This window comes from Mugil cephalus, chromosome 1 (genome assembly GCF_022458985.1).
Source record: "Mugil cephalus isolate CIBA_MC_2020 chromosome 1, CIBA_Mcephalus_1.1, whole genome shotgun sequence".
Classification (NCBI taxonomy): Eukaryota; Metazoa; Chordata; class Actinopteri; order Mugiliformes; family Mugilidae; genus Mugil; species Mugil cephalus.
This window is the reverse complement of record NC_061770.1, coordinates 28,056,963-28,078,968: the sequence shown is the minus strand read 5'-3', so window position 1 is coordinate 28,078,968 and position 22,006 is coordinate 28,056,963. Positions and strand designations below refer to the sequence as shown.

The 22,006-nt window shown below is 46.1% G+C and overlaps 2 protein-coding genes across 7 annotated transcripts in view; both read right to left on the bottom strand.

Moving 5' to 3' along the window:
* Positions 1-958: 958 nt before the first annotated feature.
* Positions 959-16,949, bottom strand: ctc1 (CTS telomere maintenance complex component 1). Of its 5 annotated transcripts, none has more exons than XM_047585654.1 (25): positions 16,750-16,949; positions 16,545-16,662; positions 16,189-16,288; positions 15,847-16,069; positions 14,721-14,950; positions 14,527-14,656; positions 12,345-12,770; positions 11,829-11,951; positions 11,491-11,723; positions 11,257-11,395; positions 10,793-10,995; positions 10,350-10,516; positions 9,787-9,901; positions 9,082-9,451; positions 8,893-8,982; positions 8,398-8,535; positions 8,104-8,150; positions 7,937-8,031; positions 7,445-7,580; positions 7,284-7,352; positions 6,744-6,903; positions 4,059-4,114; positions 3,538-3,694; positions 1,266-1,413; positions 959-1,185 (listed from the first exon to the last, which is right to left on the bottom strand). In XM_047585654.1, exons 1-25 carry the CDS (start codon positions 16,798-16,800, stop codon positions 1,097-1,099), a joined length of 3,813 nt encoding a protein of 1,270 aa, XP_047441610.1. In that variant the 5' UTR covers positions 16,801-16,949; the 3' UTR covers positions 959-1,096. The 5 variants fall into 5 exon arrangements, with proteins under 5 accessions (XP_047441610.1, XP_047441626.1, XP_047441617.1 ...); XM_047585670.1 differs by having other exon boundaries at positions 1,293-1,413; XM_047585661.1 differs by having other exon boundaries at positions 7,937-8,022.
* Positions 16,950-20,643: 3,694 nt separating this feature from the next.
* The window catches only part of LOC125009343 (sodium/potassium-transporting ATPase subunit beta-2-like), a 9,681-nt gene continuing 8,318 nt past the window's right edge, over positions 20,644-22,006 (bottom strand). The window contains exon 9 of one of the 2 annotated variants that reach the window (XM_047587238.1): positions 20,644-21,039. In XM_047587238.1, coding sequence (XP_047443194.1) covers positions 20,875-21,039 — 165 coding nt within the window. In that variant the 3' untranslated portion in view covers positions 20,644-20,874. The remainder of the gene's footprint in view (positions 21,040-22,006) is intronic. The other variant, XM_047587246.1, reaches the window with a different exon arrangement.

Below are 22,006 nucleotides of genomic sequence, written 5' to 3'. Positions count from 1 at the left end.
AGATAAACCACGCCCCCTACTGGTCATCATCATCATCATCATCATTATCATCATCATCATCATCATCATCATCATCATCATCATCACCATCATCATCATCATCATCATCACCATCATCATCAGTCGCCTAGAGATTTCATCTCATCTGAGAAATGGGAACAGATAAAACTATGCTAAGCTAAGCTAACTGTTTATGTAACATAAACTAAATAAATACATAGATACTGTTAGTGATTAATATAAACTAATAAATAGATACTGTTAAGATTAATAAATAAATAAATAAATACTGTTAGTTATTAATAATTAAATAAATAAAATAAATAGATACTGTTAGTGATTAATAATTAATTAAATAAATAAATAGATACTGTTAGTGATTAATATAAACTAAATACTGTTAGTGATTAATAAATAAATAAATAGATACTGTTAGTGATTAATATAAACTAAATAAATAGTATCACTGTGTGTTTGAATGGCTGAGGACATCATCAGGTTGTCCTGTATCTGTAATTCCTCCTGGTTCAAATATCTGATTAACCTCCATGGTTTTTCTGTTTCAGATGATTTACTCTTATTCTCTGTGAAATGTCCTGTAGTGTTATTGTCACAAAGACTGTGGGACCCGTTGTGTTTCTAGTCCACACCACCAAGCTACAGTCACTCAGAAAGCAAATATTTGTGTGAAATAATCCGTCGGACAGAAAATCCTCGTCTATCACTTTAGTCTGACTTGTGTTACTCCAGTAGGTTTACTCCTCCAGGATCCACTGATCTGATCTGGTCCAGATATAAAGAAACGAAATGTTTGTTGTTCACATAAAATCTCTGACTGTTCATCCTGGTCTGATGCTATGCTAGCTGCTAGCTTTAGCTTCCCTCGGAGCAGCTGTCAATCACCATGACTCTAATTATTTTAAATGAGTCTAAATAACGAACTCCAAGAAGAAGAAGATAGAGAAACAACCATTTATTCAACATTTACACAAAGTCTTTAGTCTGATCCTGAGCCTGGGGGCGGGGCTTATGAAGCCGTTACCGTGGCAACAAGGCGATGGAGGAGAAGTGATGAAGAAGGAACCAGCGGCAGAGTTCAGGTGTTGAGGAGCAGACAGGTGAGCTGCAGAGGACGAGTCAGTCTGGTCACAAAGTCTCTGTCACCTCGACTGAACCTACGCACCTCTGCAACAAACACACAAACACACACAGGTCACCCGGATACACACCTGGATACACACCTGGATACACACCTGGATACACACCTGGATGAGTGTGAACGAGTGTTTTACCCTCTGACGTCTGGTTGGTCTGTTTCCTGCAGGTGAGAGAAAGAGGCCGACACACAACGTGGCTGCTACACAAACACAACAGGAAGTGGAGGACGGGGTCTTCAGAGTCACTACCGCACACCTGAGAGAGAGACAGGTAAATATATACACCTGAGAGAGACAGACAGGTAAATATATACACCTGAGAGAGAGAGACAGGTAAATATATACACCTGAGAGACAGACAGGTAAATATATAGACCTGAGAGAGAGAGAGACAGGTAAATATATACACCTGAGAGAGACAGACAGGTAAATATATACACCTGAGAGACAGACAGGTAAATATATACACCTGAGAGACAGACAGGTAAATATATACACCTGAGAGACAGACAGGTAAATATATACACCTGAGAGACAGACGGGTAAATATATACACCTGAGAGACAGACGGGTAAATATATAGACCTGAGAGACAGACAGCCCAGTAACTGGAGGAGAAACATCATCAGATATCAGCCCGCTGGGTGTTTGGTCATCGTGAATGATCTTCTCCATCACTTTCCTCAGCAACACGACCAACAACGACCATGAATCCCTGGAGCTTTCCCACTATTCAGACTCTGCAGCGCTGCCGCTAGTTAAACAGCAGAGATCTGTGCATCCAGCTCAGCCTCAGCAGGAACCTCAGCAAGAACCTCAGCAGGAACCTCAGCAGGAACCTTGACTAAACCCTCACAGAATGACTGCGCCTCCTCTGGTCTCTACTGAACTTTGAAGATGTCCTCGTAGAAGGTAACTGCACATCTCTGTTTATCTCCTGACTCCTGCAGCAGCAGGGAACGAGCCTTTGTTGCCCGTTCCTACGTTCAAGGCCAAAGAATATGTTGAAAACAGGAACGGACTAGAGCTCCTTGAGCAGAGGAACCCAGCAGATCAGACAGAGAACACTTTAAAGCTGAGAACTTTAAAATGTTCTGTGTCTCCTGTGGAAGCTGCTAAATCTCCACTATTAGAGCTTCCATAGACCTGGTCCTGTCCCTGAGGACGTGTGAACTGTAGACACAGTCGTTTTATTCTATATCCCACCACTGTCGTAATGAAGTGTACTCAGATTAACTCTAACCCTAAAATGAAAGCGTTTCTAAAAACAGAGTCAGAAAGCAAAGCCACACTAACATTCCTGTCCAGAGATCTGAGATACCGACCTGGTTTATTGGTCTGTGTTTACACCAGTAAACTCTGCTGAGCCTGGTCATAGATAGAGACTTAACTCTGCCATGGACCCAAGTGTTCTGGTGCTGAGCAGAGTGAAAAATCCTCCACATCTCACATAAATAGTTAATATAATATAATAATATAATAATAAGCTCTTAGAGGCTCCATGTGGTTCTGGATGGTTCCTCCAGAACCACACAGAACCTGTGACCTTCCCCACTACAGCTGTTTAAAAGTCTGGAAAGTCCATCCACCCTGTCTGCGTCTACAGGAGCGCAAACATTAATCAAAGTCATTTTCACATGTTCAAACACAGCGACTTCAATAATTCCCTCAGTGACAAAGGACCTGAGTAAAAACCCTCTAGAAATCAGGACAGCAGCTCCACCACTGATACTGCTCCTATGGTGGAGGAAGATTCTCCATCCCACCTCCTCCTCCACCAGCCTCATGGGCAGGACAGTTTGACACCGTGACGTCACATCAGCTTCTGCAAGCTGGAGTCTCCAGCTGCCGCCATGCTGAGCAGCACCGCACGCTCAACAAACTACACCAAACTACACCAAAAAAACACCAAAAAACACCAACAAAACACCAAACTATACCAAACTACACCAACAAAACACCAAACTACACCAACAAAACACCAAACTACACGAAACTACACCAAAAAAACACCAAACTACACGAAACTACACAAAAAAAGCACCAAACTACACCAAAACAACACCCTGAAACTACAGTTAACTACCCAGACAACAAACCCCTTCACACCACAATCACACTGTGAAAAATCAGAGGAAAAGTTAGAAAAACTCACAAACTCTCAATGAACTTAGCACACTCTCCACAGACTCCCAGCATGCACTCACACAGAGAGACAGGTAAATATATACACCTGAGAGAGAGAGACAGGTAAATATATACACCTGAGAGAGAGACAGGTAAATATATACACCTGAGAGAGAGACAGGTAAATATATACACCCGAGAGAGAGACAGGTAAATATATACACCTGAGAGACAGACAGGAAGTGGTACTGACCAGGCTCCGCCCCCGGGGGTAAGCTCTGATGTGACCTTTGACCCTGATCACCCTCTGAAGCCCCTCCCACTGAGAATCAGCCAATCCCAGCAGAGGACGAACCAGAGCACCTGAGACCCAGACGTGAGCCTCACCTGTCCCATCGTCAACCACCACCCTGAAGAGAACAGAACAACAGCTGATCAGAACAACCACAACAACAACAGCTGATCAGAACAACAACAACAACAACAGCTGATCACATCAACAACAACAACAGCTGATCAGAACAACGACAAAAACAACAGCTGATCACATCAACAACAACAACAGCTGATCACATCAACAACAAAAACAGCTGATCAGAACAACGACAAAAACAACAGCTGATCACATCAACAACAACAACAGCTGATCAGAACAACAACAAAAACAACAGCTGATCACATCAACAACAACAACAGCTGATCAGAACAACAACAACAACAGCAGCTGATCAGATCCAAATAAGTAAATAAATAAATAAATGAAACTTTTCTTACTTTGCTTTGGACTCAAACACAGACGAGGTCGAACGACACTGAGAAGAACTGCAGCACTGAGAGAGAGAGAGAACATGTACACATCTTTATTTAAACGTCTGTATTATATGCAGTACCTGTGTGTACAACGTGTATTACAGTGGGGGAAATAAGTATTTGATCCCCTGCTGAATTTGTAAGTTTGCCCACTTCCATAGAAATGATCAGACTCTGGTTTTTATGGTTGTTTACTGGTTATGGGTATAGACAGAATATCAGTCGAAAATGCATAAAAAACACACAATCTAAAAGTTATAAATTGTTATGTATTTTATTAAGGGAAATAAGTATTTGATCCCCAAGCACAACACAAGTCAGTACTTTGTAGAGAAACCTTTGTTGGCAAGCACAGCGATGAGACGTTTCTTGTAGTTGGTCACCAGGTTTGCACACAGCGCAGGAGGGATTTTGGCCCATTCATCTTTACAGACAGTCTCTAAATCCTTCAAGTTTCTTGGCTGCCTCTTGGAAACTCGGAGCTTCAGCTCCCTCCACAGGTTTTCGATCGGGTTAAGGTCTGGAGACTGACTAGGCCACTCCATGACCTTAATATGCTTCTTCTTGAGCCACTCCTTTGTTGTCCTGGCAGTATGTTTTGGGTCATTGTCATGTTGGAAAACCCACCCACGAGGCATCTTCAGTGTTCTTGCTGAGGAAAGAAGGTTTTTGTCCAAGATGTTACAGTACATGGCTGCATTCATTGGCCCCATAATGCGGTGAAGTTGCCCTGTACCCTTTGCTGAAAAACAGCCCCAAAACATGATGTTTCCACCTCCATGCTTAACCGTGGGTATGGTGTTCTTTGGGTCATACTCACGTTTTTTCATCCTCCAAACACGGCGGGTCGAGTTAATGCCAAATAGCTCAACTTTGGTTTCGTCAGACCACAGCACTTTCTCCCAAGCCTTCTCTGAGTCATTTAGATGTTCACTGGCAAACTTAAGGCGGGCCTGTACATGTGCCTTCTTGAGCAGGGGGACCTTGCGGGCACTGCAAGAGTTCAATCCATAACGGCGCAGTGTGTTGCCAACTGTTTTCTTGGTGACGGAGGTCCCAACTGCTTCCAGATCATTAACAAGCTCCTGCCGTGTTGTTTTAGGCTGCTCCCTCACCTTTCTCATCATCATCCTCACTCCATGAGGCGAGATTTTGCGGGGAGCTCCAGACCGAGGACAGTTGATGGTCCTTTTATGGGTCTTCCACTTGCGAATAATGGCACCAATAGTTGTCACCTTCTCACCAAGCCTTTTGCTGATGGTTTTGTAACCTATACCAGCCTTGTGCAGGTCTACAATCTTGTCCCTGACATCTTTTGACAGCTCTTTGGTCTTGCCCATGGTGCTGTAGAAGTTGGAATGTAAGAAACTGATTCTTAGAGCAGGTGTGCTTTATATACATGACGAGTTAAGATCAGGAGTACTGGTAATTAGTTGACTGAGCACAGCTGTGTGCCACATGCGCACCAGCCAATCTGTAGGAGCCTGAATTCTAAGTGAATTGTTGGGGATCAAATACTTATTTCCCTTAATAAAATACATAACAATTTATAACTTTTAGATTGTGTGTTTTTTATGCATTTTCGACTGATATTCTGTCTATACCCATAACCAGTAAACAACCATAAAAACCAGAGTCTGATCATTTCTATGGAAGTGGGCAAACTTAAAAATTCAGCAGGGGATCAAATACTTATTTCCCCCACTGTATATGCAGTACCTGTGTGTACAACGTGTATTATATGCAGTACCAGTGTGTACAGTGTGTATTACATGCAGTACCTGTGTGTACAACGTGTATTATATGCAGTACCTGTGTGTACAACGTGTATTATATGCAGTACCTGTGTGTACAGTGTGTATTATATGCAGCACCAGTGTGTACAGTGTGTATTATATGCAGCACCAGTGTGTACAGTGTGTATTATATGCAGCACCAGTGTGTACAGTGTGTATTATATGCAGTACCAGTGTGTACAGTGTGTATTATATGCAGTACCAGTGTGTACAGTGTGTATTATATGCAGTACCAGTGTGTACAGTGTGTATTATATGCAGTACCAGTGTGTACAACGTGTATTATATGCAGTACCTCTGTGTACAACGTGTATTATATGCAGTACCAGTGTGTACAACGTGTATTATATGCAATACCTCTGTGTACACTGTGTATTATAGGCAGTACCTGTGTGTACAGTGTGTATTATATGCAGCACCAGTGTGTACAACGTGTATTATATGCAGTACCTGTGTGTACAGTGTGTATTATATGCAGTACCAGTGTGTACAGTGTGTATTATATGCAGTACCAGTGTGTACAACGTGTATTATATGCAGTACCTCTGTGTACAACGTGTATTATATGCAGTACCAGTGTGTACAACGTGTATTATATGCAATACCTCTGTGTACAATGTGTATTATATGCAGTACCAGTGTGTACAACGTGTATTATATGCAGTACCTCTGTGTACAACGTGTATTATATGCAGTACCTGTCTGTACAATGTGTATTATAGGCAGTACCAGTGTGTACAACGTGTATTATATGCAGTACCTCTGTGTACAGTGTGTATTATATGCAGTACCTCTGTGTACAGTGTGTATTTATTGCAGTACCTCTGTGTACAGTGTGTATTATATGCAGTACCTCTGTGTACAGACTACCACACAGTGAACAGCTCCACTGCAGCTCCAGGAACAGGAAACACACCACATGACCTTTGACCTGACCCACAATGCACCTGTGCTCTCTGTTTAGAGCCCACTGACCCAGATGCATCATGGGAGATGGAGGAGGCTTCACACAGCTGATGGAAACATATGTAAAACTTTATTTAAACACCCGTCCCCTACATTAAACATAACTTTATTTAAACTCCTGTCCCCTACATTAAATATAACTTTATTTAAACATCTGTCCCCTACATTAAATATAACTTTATTTAAACTCCTGTCCCCTACATTAAATATAACTTTATTTAAACTCCTGTCCCCTACATTAAATATAATTTTATTTAAACTCCTGTCCCCTACATTAAATATAACTTTATTTAAACTCCTGTCCCCTACATTAAATATAACTTTATTTAAACTCCTGTCCCCTACATTAAATATAACTTTATTAAAGAACTTTAAATACCAACTAGTGACACATGTCAACAAACAGAATAATAAATGTTGCAGGTACCTGTTGTCTCCCAGTGATGTGACCGTGATGCAGCTGACAGGTAGATGAGAGCAGTACACACTTCCTGTCCTGAAACACACACACAGGTAAACTGCACAGTGTGCAACAGTGTGCAACAGTGTGTAACAGTGTGTAAATGGTGTGTAGATGTGTGTAGTTACCTGGACACCCTCCTCTGGAAGGAAGACAACAGCAAGGTGTTGCCAGGCAACAGGCCAGGTGGATAGGGGGTGTGGCTTAAGTCCAGGTACACCTGGAGACTCCGCCCAGTTTTGTCACACAGTGTGAGACGCACACCTGAACACACACACACACACACACACACACAGAGTCAGTCTGGACTCCTCAGACCTCATGACCTCCCCCCATGTCTCCAGAGTCTCTGTGCTGCTCCCTGTCAGACTGGAGCCTTTTTTCCCGGTTGTCCTCCCTGATCAGTGGTTTTCTGTTCAGTTCCTTGAGTTCCCTTCACATTGTCCATGGTGTGAAATGCTCTTCCTTCCACTATTAAACACAGCCCTGAGTTCTACTGCTGCTTTTCTTCCAAACGTTTCTCCATCAATCAGGATTTATTTCTTCCTGGTAGAACATGGTTCTCCACTATCCTTCCAGTCTGGAATAAAGGTCTTACAGTCTGTCTCTACTGTCTCTACCTGTGTGAGTGTCTCCAGACCCAGTGGACGTGTCCCTCAGGCTGATCCGGTCCAACACGTCTCCCTGAAGACACACCAGCTCTGAGCTGAAATCACTGTTATTAAAGCAGCTGCAGTTCCTCTCACGGCCACAAGGTGCAACTCTGGGACATAAAGACAGATCTTACCTGCAGTCCAACACCTCGGAGACAGACAAGACAGGGGACAGGACATCCTGAGGACACACAGAGACAGAGAGATGCATGAGATCCTGGTCCTCACAAACAGAAGGACAGGCCTGTGTCTTAAGCCTCGCGTCGACCATCAGTTACCGGGCAGATATCGGGCAGATATCGGCCAGATATCGGCCAGATATAGGCCAGATATCGGCCAGATATCGGCCAGATATCGGCCAGATATCGGCCAGATATAAGCCAGATATAAGCCAGATATCCAGACTGCTGACGTAAACGGGGTGTTACCTGTCCACAGGTGGGCGGCAGCAGTGGGCGTGGCAGCGTGTGGAACTTCCAATCAGATCTGACCTGGAGGGTGGAGTCAGTGTGGAGCTCCACCCCTCTTCTCCCAGAAACTCCAGAACCAATCAAAACACTGGGATCCTGAGGAACAGACACAACAACCAATCAGCTGCCAGGATTCTGACCAGCTGATCGTTTCATTACAAACATCTGATTTAAATGTTTAATCTGTCAACACACCTGAGAAAAGACCTGTCTGTCTCTACCCGTCTGTCTCTGTCTTTACCTGTCTCTGTCTCTACCCGTCTCTCTCTCTGTCTCTACCCGTCTGTCTCTACCTGTCTCTGTCTCTGTCTCTACCCGTCTGTCTCTCTCTGTCTCTGTCTCTGTCTCTACCCGTCTGTCTCTACCTGTCTCTACCCGTCTCTCTCTCTGTCTCTGTCTCTACCCGTCTCTCTCTCTGTCTCTACCCGTCTGTCTCTCTGTCTCTGTCTCTACCTGTGTGTCAGTAGCTGTGAGTCTGTAGAGACATCCAGGCTGGAGGACGGGGAACCATCGAGTGGACACACCTGAGAACACCAACACCACCTGGACACACACACACACACACACACACACACACACACGAACAGGTAACACACTGAACACAGGTGCATCATGGGACGTGTCCAGGTGTGTGTCTCTCACCTTGTCCTCTGTCCCTGTTGTCGTCTCCCTCTGTGTCACTGGTCCGTTCTTAGGGTCCCGCCCCCAGCTGACCACTGGACCAATCACAGCAGCTCTGACAGAGAAACTCAGCCTAAGCCCCGCCTCCTCTTCCTTTGTACCCACCCCCATGTTCCTCCAGGCCACGCCCTCCTTCTGCTCCACCCTGATCACCACGGAGATGCAGGGCCGGGTCGTCACGGTAACAGAGGAGGCGGAGTCTTTTCTTCTTCTCTTCCTTGCTGCCGTCTCTTCTTCTTCTTCTGCTTCCTGCTTCTGTCTCAGGTGTGTTACCATGGCAACGGAGGGACTCAGGATGTGGACGTGGTCGAGAGAAAACTGGAGGTAAATTCTGACACACACACGAGATATTAGGTTACCTGTGTGTGTGTGTGTGTGTTTACCTTCTGTGTGTGTGTGTGTGTGTGTTTACCTGTGTGTTTGTGTGTGTTTACCTTCTGTGTGTGTGTGTTTATCTGCTGCGTGTGTGTGTGTGTTTACCTGCTGTGTTTGTGTGTGTGTGTGTTTACCTGCTGTGTTTGTGTGTTTACCTGCTGTGTGTGTGTGTGTTTGTGTGTGTTTACCTGCTGTTTGTGTGTGTGTTTACCTGCTGTGTTTGTGTGTGTTTGTGTGTGTTTGTACCTGCTGTGTGTGTGTGTGTGTGTGTGTGTGTGTGTGTGTGTGTACCTGCTGTGTTTGTGTGTGATGAACTTGTCCTGGTCCAGGTGTTGGTAGGAGGGGAAGTCTGACTGTAGGAACCTCTCTGTTACCATGGTGAACTGCAAGACACACACCAGACAACCTGCAACACACACACACACACACACACACACACACATCTGGTTAATGTGTCGTCTCTGGTCTCAGTATGTATTTGTGTATGTGTGTATATGTGTGTGTGTGTTTGTGTGTGTATTTGTGTGTGTGTGTGTATTTGCGTATGTGTGTGTATGTGTGTGTGTGTGTTTGTGTGTGTATTTGTGTGTGTGTGTGTATTTGCGTATGTGTGTGTATGTGTGTGTGTGTGTGTGTGTGTGTGTGTGTGTGTGTGTGTGTGTGTGTGTATTTGTGTTTGTGTGTGTGTGTGTATATGTGTATATGTGTGTGGGTGTGTGTGTATGTGTGTGTGTGTGTGTGTGTGTGTGTGTGTGTGTGTGTATTGTGTGTTTGTGTGTGTGTGTGTGTGTATATGTGTATATGTGTGTGTGTGTGTGTGTGTGTGTGTGTGTGTGTGTGTGTGTGTGTGTTACCTATCCAGGCCGTGTTGAAGGACGACCTCTGACGCCCGCCGTCTGGGCTGGTTTCCGTGGCGACGCAGCCCACGGCTCCGGTGGCGTCTCTGAGCTGAAGACAGTGTTTGAGTTCAGACGTGAGGGACGGGAGCTCCAGGAGGCCGACCAGCAGCAGGGGGCGCCGTCTGAGGGAGGACACGTTAGCACAGGCGCTAGGCTAACCCCAACCCTAAAACCTAGAACCAGACCAGAACCATCAGATCCCAGCAGGAACCAGGTCTAGAACCAACCAGGTCTAGAACTTAGGATGTAAACGTTTCTAAAGATGATTCAGTCTCAGACTGGTCATGTGACTACAGCTAGCGTTAGCGTTAGCCGCTAACTGGTCAGGCACCACAGAGGAAGAACTCATTAGCATGTTAGCTTAGGACCAGGAGCAACAGATCTAGGTCAGGGTTTACCTGAGACTGTCCCCCGTCCGTGGGTCAGAGGACAGCGTCCTGCAGGACCAGGACAGGGCCGAGTTGATCTGGGACCTGGTCAGACTGGATCCACCAGGGGACAGCAGAGACGCCAGGGACAGGGAGGACCAGCAGTCTGCCTGGAGACACTGGAGGACGTCTGATATGGTGGTGTACTGAAGAACTGCAGAGTCCACAGAGTACTGGGGGACACAGAGACACTCTGAGGACACTGAGACACTGGGGGGGGGCAGAAACACTGGAGGGACACTGGGGGGACACTTAGGTCCAATTCAGACCTCACATTAACATCCGTCCAGGTGTGAACACTGATCTGGAGCCACCTGAGACAGAGGACAGTGGTGGACGTTTACCTGGGACAGAGGACAGTGATGGACGTTTACCTGGGACAGAGGACAGTGGTGGACATCTACCTGAGACAGAGGACAGTGGTGGACGTTTACCTGGGACAGAGGACAGGTGTGAGGCTCCTCCAGCATCTCTGAGTAGATGTCTCTCTGTCCTCTGCGTCTCCAAAGTGTCTCCATCAGTCTCCAGGACAACACGCACACACACTGGTCCTTCAGCAATGTGGGGACGAGACTGGGATGGACAGGGGACAGGTCAGAGACACACCTGAGGCCTCGGCCAATCACAAACAGGTGACATCACAGAGAGGGGGCGGGGCCAAGACTCACCTGTGAGTGAGCTGTGAGCTCAGGTGACACGCCCACAGGTATTCAGACACGCCCACATTCCTCTGCAGCAGTAACCGTGGCAACACCCCGTCACCTGGACACCGGGGGGAGGGGCCAGGAGACCCCCCCACTCTGCTGAAGGCTGTGACCCTCAGACTGGACCTGAGGCAGGTGCAAAGCATTCTGGGAGGGAAGTCAGGAGAGGCCAGGGACAGGAAGTGGACGTGATGAAGCTGCAGAGACAAAAGACCATCAGGACCTGGTCCAAACAGAACCTGGTCCAGGCAGAACCTGGTCCAGGCAGAACCTGATAGAACCTGGTCCAGATCCAGACTCACCTCCACTCTGTCTCCTGGTCTCAGCTTCCTCCTTCCAGGCGGCTGATAGGCCAAACACAGACCCACCTTCCTGTCAATCACGTACAGCCCCGCCCCCTCACTCACCACCTCAGTCACTGTGCCCTACAGACGAAGGGGAGGGGCTTAGTACACATGTAAACAGATGAAAGGGGAGGGGCTTAGTACACATGGAAACAGACGAAAGGGAGGGGCTTAGTACACATGGAAACAGGCGAAAGGGGAGGGGCTTAGTACACATGTAAACAGAGGAAGGGGAGGGGCTTAGAACACATGTAAACAGAGGAAGGGGAGGGGCTTAGAACACATGTAAACAGAGGAAGGGGAGGGGCTTAGTACACATGGAAACAGACGAAAGGGGAGGGGCTTAGTACACAGGTGAACAGACGAAGAGGAGGGGCATATCACATTCTAACAGACAAAGGGGAGGGGCTTAGCACATAGGAACAGATGAAGAGGAGGGGCTTAGTACACAGGTGACAGCCAATCAGAGCTCACCTGGTAGCTGATGATTTTGGACTGTTTCATCATGGCTCCTGATTGGAGGAGGTCTCCCTCAGGCTCCGCCCCCTCGCTGTCCTCAGTCCATGATGTCACCAGTGTGGACGTGTCTTGTGTGTGTGTCAGTGTGTAGTTGGTGTGTATTTCAGCAGGTGTGTGTGTGTGTGTAGGTGTGTAGTTGGTGTGTGTGTGTGTAGGTGTGTAGTTGGTGTGTATTTCAGTAGGTGTGTGTGTAGGTGTGTAGTTGGTGTGTATTTCAGTAGGTGTGTGTGTAGGTGTGTAGTTGGTGTGTATTTCAGAGCGGTCTGTCACACTCAGGATGTTGTTTCCTCTCCAGCCTCGTAGGACACACACACGCAACTCTGTCACACACACACTCTGACCAACACACACACACTGAGACCAAAACAACCTCCTGGAGTCCTGCAAGGAGACACCTTCATCATCTTCTTCATCATCATCTTCATCATCATCATCTTCATCATCTTCATCATCATCATTAACACCTTCATCATCATCATCATCTTCATCATCATCATCATCATCATCACCTTCATCATCATCTTCATCATCTTCATCACCATCATCATCATCATCACCACCTTCATCATCATCTTCATCATCATTAACACCTTCATCATCTTCATCACCATCATCACCTTCATCATCATCATCATCATCATCATCATCACCTTCATCATCATCATCATCATTAACACCTTCATCATCATCATCATCATCATTAACACCTTCATCTTCATCATCATCATCATCATCATCATCTTCATCATCATCAACACCTTCATCATCATCATCATCATCAACACCTTCATCATCATCATCACCTTCATCATCATCATCATCTTCATCATCATCATCATCATCATCACCTTCATCACCTTCATCATCATCACCTTCATCACCATCATCATCATCATTAACACCTTCATCATCATCATCATCATCATCATCATCATCATCACCTTCATCACCTTCATCATCATCACCTTCATCACCATCATCATCATCATTAACACCTTCATCTTCATCATCATCATCATCTTCATCATCATCAACACCTTCATCATCATCACCTTCATCACCATCATCATCATCATTAACACCTTCATCATCATCAACACCTTCATCACCACCATCATCATCATCATCATCAACACCTTCATCATCTTCATCATCATCAACACCTTCATCACCATCATCATCATCATCAACACCTTCATCATCTTCATCATCATCATCATCATCATCACCTTCATCTTCATCATCATCATCATCATCATCACCTTCATCTTCATCATCATCATCATCATCATCACCTTCATCATCTTCATCATCATCATCATCATTAACACCTTCATCATCATCATCATCATCATTAACACCTTCATCTTCATCATCATCATCATTAACACCTTCATCTTCATCATCATCATCATCATCATCATCATCTTCATCATCATCAACACCTTCATCATCATCATCATCATCAACACCTTCATCATCATCATCACCTTCATCATCATCATCATCTTCATCATCATCATCATCATCATCATCACCTTCATCACCATCATCATCATCATTAACACCTTCATCATCATCTTCATCATCATCAACACCTTCATCACCACCATCATCATCATCATCATCAACACCTTCATCATCATCATCATCATCATCATTAACACCTTCATCATCTTCATCATCATCTTCATCATCATCAACACCTTCATCACCATCATCATCATCATCATTAACACCTTCATCATCTTCATCATCATCATCATCATCATCACCTTCATCTTCATCACCTTCATCACAATCATCATCATCATCATCATCAACACCTTCGTCATCATCATCATCATCATCACCTTCATCATCATCATCATCATTAACACCTTCATCATCATCTTCATCACCTTCATCATCTTCATCATCATCATTAACACCTTCATCATCATCATCATCACCATCACCATCTTCATCATCTTCATCATCATTAACACCTTCGTCATCTTCATCATCATCATTAACACCTTCATCTTCATCATCATCATCACCATCATCATCATCATCATCACCATCACCATCACCATCATCATCTTCATCATCATCACCATCACCATCATCATCATCATCATCATCTTCATCCTACCTTAACGAGGACAGGGACGCTCTCTGATTGGTCCGTCAGGGTGAAGCAGAAGAAGGTTGTTTCCATGACGACCAGTAGGGGGCAGACTGACCCCACCTGCCCGAACACAGACAGCCGTTGACCTCTGACCCTGGAGCAGACAGGTAGGTCAGTCACAGGTCACATGGCCTGAGGTCAGGGGTCACGTGGCTCACCTGTTGCCTAGTAACCGAGCGGCCTCTCTGACCCCCACTGCTGGGGGTGGCCCCGCCCCTTCAGCAGCAGCAGCCAATCCCTGCTCAGGACCAGGACACAGCAGAACAGGAGAACCAATCAGCTCCAGGCAGCCTCCAGCCTCGTCCTGCCCCGAGGCATTCTGGGGGATGTAGTTCCAGTGAGGGAGGAAGACGGGACGATGGAGCCACAGAGGAGACGGAGACAGGCACTGAAGAGACAGACAGGTTAGAGAGGTGGAGGACAGATGATGGACAGGTGGAGGACAGGTGAAGGACAGGTGGAGACAGATGATGGACAGGTGGAGGACAGGTGAAGGACAGGTGGAGGACAGGTGGAGGACAGGTGAAGGACAGGTGGAGGACAGGTGATGGACAGGTGAAGGACAGGTGATGGACAAGTGATGGACTGATGATGGACAGATGATGGACAGGTGATGGACAGGTGGAGGACAGATGATGGACAAGTTATGGACAGATGATGGACAGGTGGAGGACAGATGATGGACAGGTGATGGACAGGTGATGGACAGATGATGGACAGGTGATGGACAGCTGGAGGACAGGTGATGGACAGGTGATGGACAGGTGAAGGACAGGTGGAGGACAGATGATGGACAGGTGATGGACAGGTGGAGGACAGGTGATGGACAGGTGAAGGACAGATGATGGACAGATGATGGACAGGTGATGGACAGGTGGAGGACAGATGATGGACAGGTGGAGGACAGGTGGAGGACAGATGATGGACAGGTGATGGACAGGTGGAGGACAGGTGATGGACAGGTGGAGGACAGATGATGGACAGGTGAAGGACAGGTGACGGACAGGTGACGGACAGGTGATGGACAGGTGAAGGACAGGTGACGGACAGGTGATGGACAGGTGGAGGACAGGTGATGGACAGGTGGAGGACAGATGATGGACAGGTGATGGACAGGTGAAGGACAGGTGGAGGACAGGTGATGGACAGGTGGAGGACAGGTGAAGGACAGGTGGAGGACAGGTGGAGGACAGGTGGAGGACAGATGATGGACAGGTGGAGGACAGGTGGAGGACAGGTACCCAACCATTGTGTAAATGTGTGAACCTGAAGGGGACGTCTCACCTCACACCTGACGCTGTCTCTGCCGTCCGTCAGCCTCAGATCTCCGCCCCGCCCCTCTCTCAAACAGCCAATCAGCAGCAGCTTGACCCTGGGCAGAGCTCCGCCTCCTGGCAGAGAGAGCTCCGCCTCCTTCTCCCACGCTCGCTGCTGATTGGTGCTCCAGGACAGGTTACTGACACAGGCCAGGTGCTGCTGGGACACGAGCTCAGAGACGGACAGCAGCCTGAGGACAGAGGACACAAGGTCACATGGTGTCATGATGATGATGATGAGGATGATGATGATGAAGATGAAGATGAAGATGAAGATGAAGATGATGATGATGATGAAGATGATGCGTACCTGTAGCTAACAGGTAAAGTGTGAGACACACACATCTGCTCCTGGATCCTCTGCATAACACGAACACTGAGACCAAGCACAGAGCAGCAGCAACACACACCTGCAACACAACAACAACAACAACAACATAAATAGATAAGATAAACAACAACAACATAAACAACAACAACACAAACACTGAGACCAAGCACACAGCACCAGGACCAGGACCAGGACCAGGTCTAGAACCAGTCTGTAGGAGGATGAGGACATGAAAGCTGGCCGTTACCATGGAGACGAGTCCTTCCTCCTGTGACTGGCTGAATATAAAGTGATGGAAGAAGAGTCCGAGTCTTTCTGAACCGGGACTCACTCACCTGTTCCCGAGCCGGAGGCAGCAGGAGGGGCGGGGCTACCGGGAGGGGCGGGGCCACATTTGAGCGCGCTCAGGTGCTCCGTGATGAACGTGAAGATGTTCCGTAACCACTCGGTCTCCTGCAGCACAAACACAAACAGGTGGAGGTCTAGTCCCGTCTACACCTTCATCATCATCATCATCATCATCATCTTCCTCACACTGACCGCCTGGCTGCTGGGCCCGAACCGGTCCAGGAAGTCCTGCAGAGACTCCATCGGTACCGGTGTAAACCAGGACCCGCTCAGTCCACCTCAGCAGGCGCGAGGAAACCACGTCTTACTTCCTGCTTCTTCTTCTTCTACCGGCTAAAAGCGGCACCCTTCTCTTCTTCTTCTACTGTCTGTGAGCGACACAGCGCCTCCTGCTGATGAGCTCGTGTAGCTGCCACTTCATTAGGACCAGCAGAGGCCCGGGTCCGCTCTAAATTCTGTTCTATTCTATTCATAATCTTTGCTGCCTCTGAAACTAATGAATAAAAATAGAAACCCTGGAGTGACGTGTCCACGTTATTCTCCTCCAGGACACGTTTCATCCTCCGTGGACAAACATTTACGTGTCTATTCCTTATATGGTCGTCTTCCACCTCATGCTGCTCATCTGGGCCTGAACTTACCCCCCAGGGACAAATAAATCTGAATGTGAAGTGAGTCTTCATGGTCCCTCAGACCGTCAGTGGGTGGAACCAGGAACCAGGAACCAGGAACCAGAACTAGGAAGAGCTCATGAGAAGACTAGAGGAATAAATAATAAATAAGACCAGAATGAGTCAGGGGGAGGACAGGTCCCATCATCCCTGGGGGGCAGGATGAGGGTGAAGAGTGGTGCATGAAATCAAAGAGAAGAGAATAAAAACACAAAGGTGTGTGATAACAGCAGCAGATTGTGTCCTGGTCTGTGAGATGAATAGTGGTAAATATGAAATAAATATAAAAAACATGTCAAATATGTAAAACAGCAGATTCAGTTCAGCCTGTGAATAAGAAGAATGTGGGTTAAATCAGCTGTAACTCATGAAGGACTATTCATTTATTAGAGTTCAGGAGGAGAACGTTGGGAACAAAGGTTCCTCTCCTCCTCTGGGACCAGGGATGAGAGAGAACAGATACAAACTAAATAAATATAAAAAGGTATTTATTACAGGGGGTTAGCGCTGGTCGGTTTGGTCGTAGTGTCTTTGACTGAACTGAGACGACAAACACAAAAACTTATTATGACATTAAAATACGAAGACGTATAAACAAGATGTTAGGAAGAAACTAAAAAAGTCAATTAAAACGGGAGAATAAAACGAAGCTAATAAAGTAGAATAATGTATAAAACAGAATAATAAAAAGAGTAAATGTAATAAAATGATGCAGTGAACAATAAATTATTCATAATTGGTTTAAATTAAACCTTTGACTCAAGCCCTGATGCAGCTCGACTCGATGTGAATGTTGGGTCGACCCGAGTTCGGACTCTACTTCCTGACAGACTGGATCATTGTAGAAGCTTCAGCTCACAAACTAGTTGTGTTCTTCTCCCATAAAGTCTGATCTCTGAAGGACAGAGACTGTTTTAAACCCTTGTTTTACCATCAAACTAATGAATGAAGCTCATAGATGAACGGTGACTGTGTTTATATCCAGCTTGTATAGTGATCTCCCACTTTAACCATGATGGCAGCGCTCTGCATCCGAGTAAAAGAGGAGATTAGGAGGCAGATATCGGGCTCTGTGCAGGACACAGTGATTTATTCTGATATCAGCCTTTAGAAAGAGCAGAGGTTTGACGGGTCCATTCTTCATTAATAAAATAAACCATCTGGGGCGTGTTTAGCTCAGTCTGTAGAGGCTGTAGAGCACCTGTCCCACGTATTGAGGCTGCAGTCCTACACCTAGTCCCATATCTAGTCCTACACCTAGTCCCATATCTAGTCCTATATCTAGTCCTATATCTATATCTACTCCAATTCAGGAGGACAACGACAATATATATAGGAGTAGATATAGGACGAGCGTAGTGATGGGAACCATCGTTCTTTTTAATGTACAGAATCACTCGAATCAATTCATCAAAATGATTCCTTCAATTGATTGATTTTTTCTTTCAAATTTGACTTTTTTTTACTTGTTTTTTTTTCTGTATATTCTGGTCTAACTCTGCAACACTGTGACAAGGACAAGGACAAGGACAAATAAACTTTGTCCTCCGTGTTGTGTGTCATTAAAGAATGGATCTGACTTCAGTCACCATGTTAATTAATTCATTATAAATGACCTAAGAATGAACGTGTGAAAAACGTGTGAAAAACGTCTGCAGAACGTGTGAAGAACATGTGAAGAACACATGACGAACATGTGAAGCACGTGTGAAGAACACATGAAGAACATGTGAAGCACGTGTGAAGAACACGTGAAGAACACATGAAGAACAAGTGAAGAACAAGTGAAGAATGTGTGAAAAACGTCTGAAGAACACATGAAGAACGTGTGACAAATACATGAAAAACGTCTGAAGAACGTGTGAAGAACATGTGAAGAACGTGTGAAGAACGTGTGAAGAACACATGAAGAACATGTGAACAACGTGTGAAGAACACGTGAAGAACACATGAAGAACAAGTGAAGAACAAGTGAAGAATGTGTGAAAAACGTCTGAAGAACACATGAAGAACGTGTGACAAACACATGAAAAACGTCTGAAGAACGTGTGAAGAACATGTGAAGAACGTGTGAAGAACACATGAAAAACGTGTGAAGAACGTTTGAAGAACGTGTGAAAAACGTGTGAAGAATGTGTGAAGAACTTGTGAGGAACCTGTGAAGAACACATGAAGAACGTGTGAAGAACAAACAAATCAGCGCCTCGTGGAGCGGAGTGTTTTCTGAAGTCCCCCCAGACCTGGTGTCCTCCAGTCTGAGGCAGGAGGACGAGTTCACAGCTGAGGACGTGAGTCTCTGACTGTGGTGACGCTGAGAGCAGATGTTAGAACAGATGTGATGTTTATTACTCAACATCTGAGACGGATCTGGGTCAGAGAGAAGAACTGACTTCCTCTAACGTGGCCTCTGTCAGGACCTGGTCTCCTCTGATCCTGATTCGTCCTCTGTCTCCTACTAGAAGCCTCTAAGCTTCATGTCCTGGTCCACTGTCCTCTGACCTTTGCTTCATGCTATTTATAACTTCCTCCAGTAGATGTCGCCACATTTATTTATACCAATGCTCTGAAACACTGAACGGTTTCAGTTTCAGGACTAAAGGAGACCACAGGACCCTGATAGACGGTAACACAACGGGACCAGGGGCAGGTTAGAAACTTCTTCTGCTCAGAGCCGGTGAAAACAACATGATGAGTTCAGCTCCGTTAAAAAGTCTGATGCTTCTCTTTCAGCTGGTTGATGTGAAAACATCGTCGACCGTCGTTATTTCCTCTCGTCTCAAAAATAAATAATGAAAAATAAAAAATCAAACGACAGCGTCAATGTTTCATTTCTTTATTTTGTTCATTTGTTCAACACAAGGAAATCTTCAGGCAGGAGCATCAACCAATCACAGACAGGTAACAGCATATGACATCATAGGGCGGGGCCTCCTGATTGGACGGCTCCTTCTTAGAGGAAGACGATTGGTGGAAGCGCGGTGCAGGTGAGGAGCGTCGACACACGGCTCTAACCAACAATTAACTAATTATAATTAACTAATGAACTAATGGGCCAATCAGACGCAGCCACAGACACAAACACAAGACGCGGTTGCCACGGTAACCGAAGCCTGTGTTAAGACAGCTTCTGATTCTGACTGGTTTTAATGTGATAAACAACTATAAATAAATAAATAAATTATAAATAATAAATAATAAATACACACAGACATGAGTGGATGAAGACGTATGAGACACGGGGGCCATTAGGACCAGGTTAGAGACGGGGGTCCATCAGGACCAGGTTAGAGACGGGGGGCCATCAGGACCAGGTTAGAGACGGGGGGGGAGGGGGGGTCCATCAGGACCAGGTTAGAGACGGGGGGGTCCATCAGGACCAGGTTAGAGATGGAGGTCGTTCAGGAGCAGGTTAGAGATGGGGGGCCATCGGGACCAGGTCTGACTCATGCGTCCACCATCAGTGGCAGTGACATCACAGAGTGTGTGGGTGCTGATTGGTCGGTTCCAGGGTGGAAGTGTTTGAGTTAAAGCTGCACGAAACGTTTACATGACTAGTGAGGACTGATGAGGACGAGGACACACCTGGACGGGGACACACCTGGACGGGTGGTGCTCTAACGTTAGTCAGGAGTCTCTGTGTCTCTGTCTACTTGTCGTTGATTCTCAGCTTGAAGGACACCCGTCCAGCGAACTTGTCCCTCTCGCTGCCGGGGGACAGCGTGTTGGAGTTGACTCTACACTCCACGTTGATGTCTGTGTTCAGGGACGCGTTCAGGAACTTCACGGCCACCAGAGGCTGAGTGTAGTTCACCTGGAAGAGGACACGTCACCATGATGGCCTCAGCAGGACAGGATGGACCAAGAGACATACGGTAGACCTCCTACTGTAGACCTCCTACTGTAGACCGCATACTGTAGACCACATACTGTAGACCTCCGTCTGTACACCTCCTACTGTAGACCACATACTGTAGACCTCCTACTGTAGACCACATACTGTAGACCTCCGTCTGTAGACCTCATACTGTAGACCACATACTGTAGACCTCCTACTGTAGACCTCCTACTGTAGACTACATACTGTAGACCACATACTGTAGACCTCCGTCTGTAGACCCCCTACTGTAGACCGCCTACTGTAGAACACATACTGTAGACCTCCTACTGTAGACCACATACTGCAGACCTCCATCTGTAGACCTCCTACTGTAGAACACATACTGTAGACCTCCGTCTGTAGACCCCCTACTGTAGACCGCCTACTGTAGACCACATACTGTAGACCGCCTACTGTAAACCTCATACTATAGACCTCATACTGTAGACCACATACTGTAGACCTCCTACTGTAGACCTCATACTGTAGACCACCTGCCGTAGACCACATACTGTAGACCACATACTGTAGACCTCCTACTAGGTCTTGTTCTGGTATCACTACCCAGTATCAGTTCCCAGAATCAGTACCAAGTATCTGTCCCAGTATCAGTAAAACGTATCACCACCCAGTATCAGGACACAGTATTAGTACCAAGTATCAGTACCCACCCCTCCCTCCTACTATAAACAACCTGTATACCTCCTGTACTACAGTAGGGTAGTACATGGAGCTCTGTGCCTACACTTGTTGTGTAGTTGTAGTAGTTGTAGTACCTGGGCCCTCTTGCCGTAGTAAGGGTAGTACATGAGGTTGAATGGAGCTCAGTGTGTGTGTACTTGTTGTGTAGTTGTAGTAGTTGTAGTACCTGGGCCCTCTTGCCGTAGTAGGGGTAGTACAT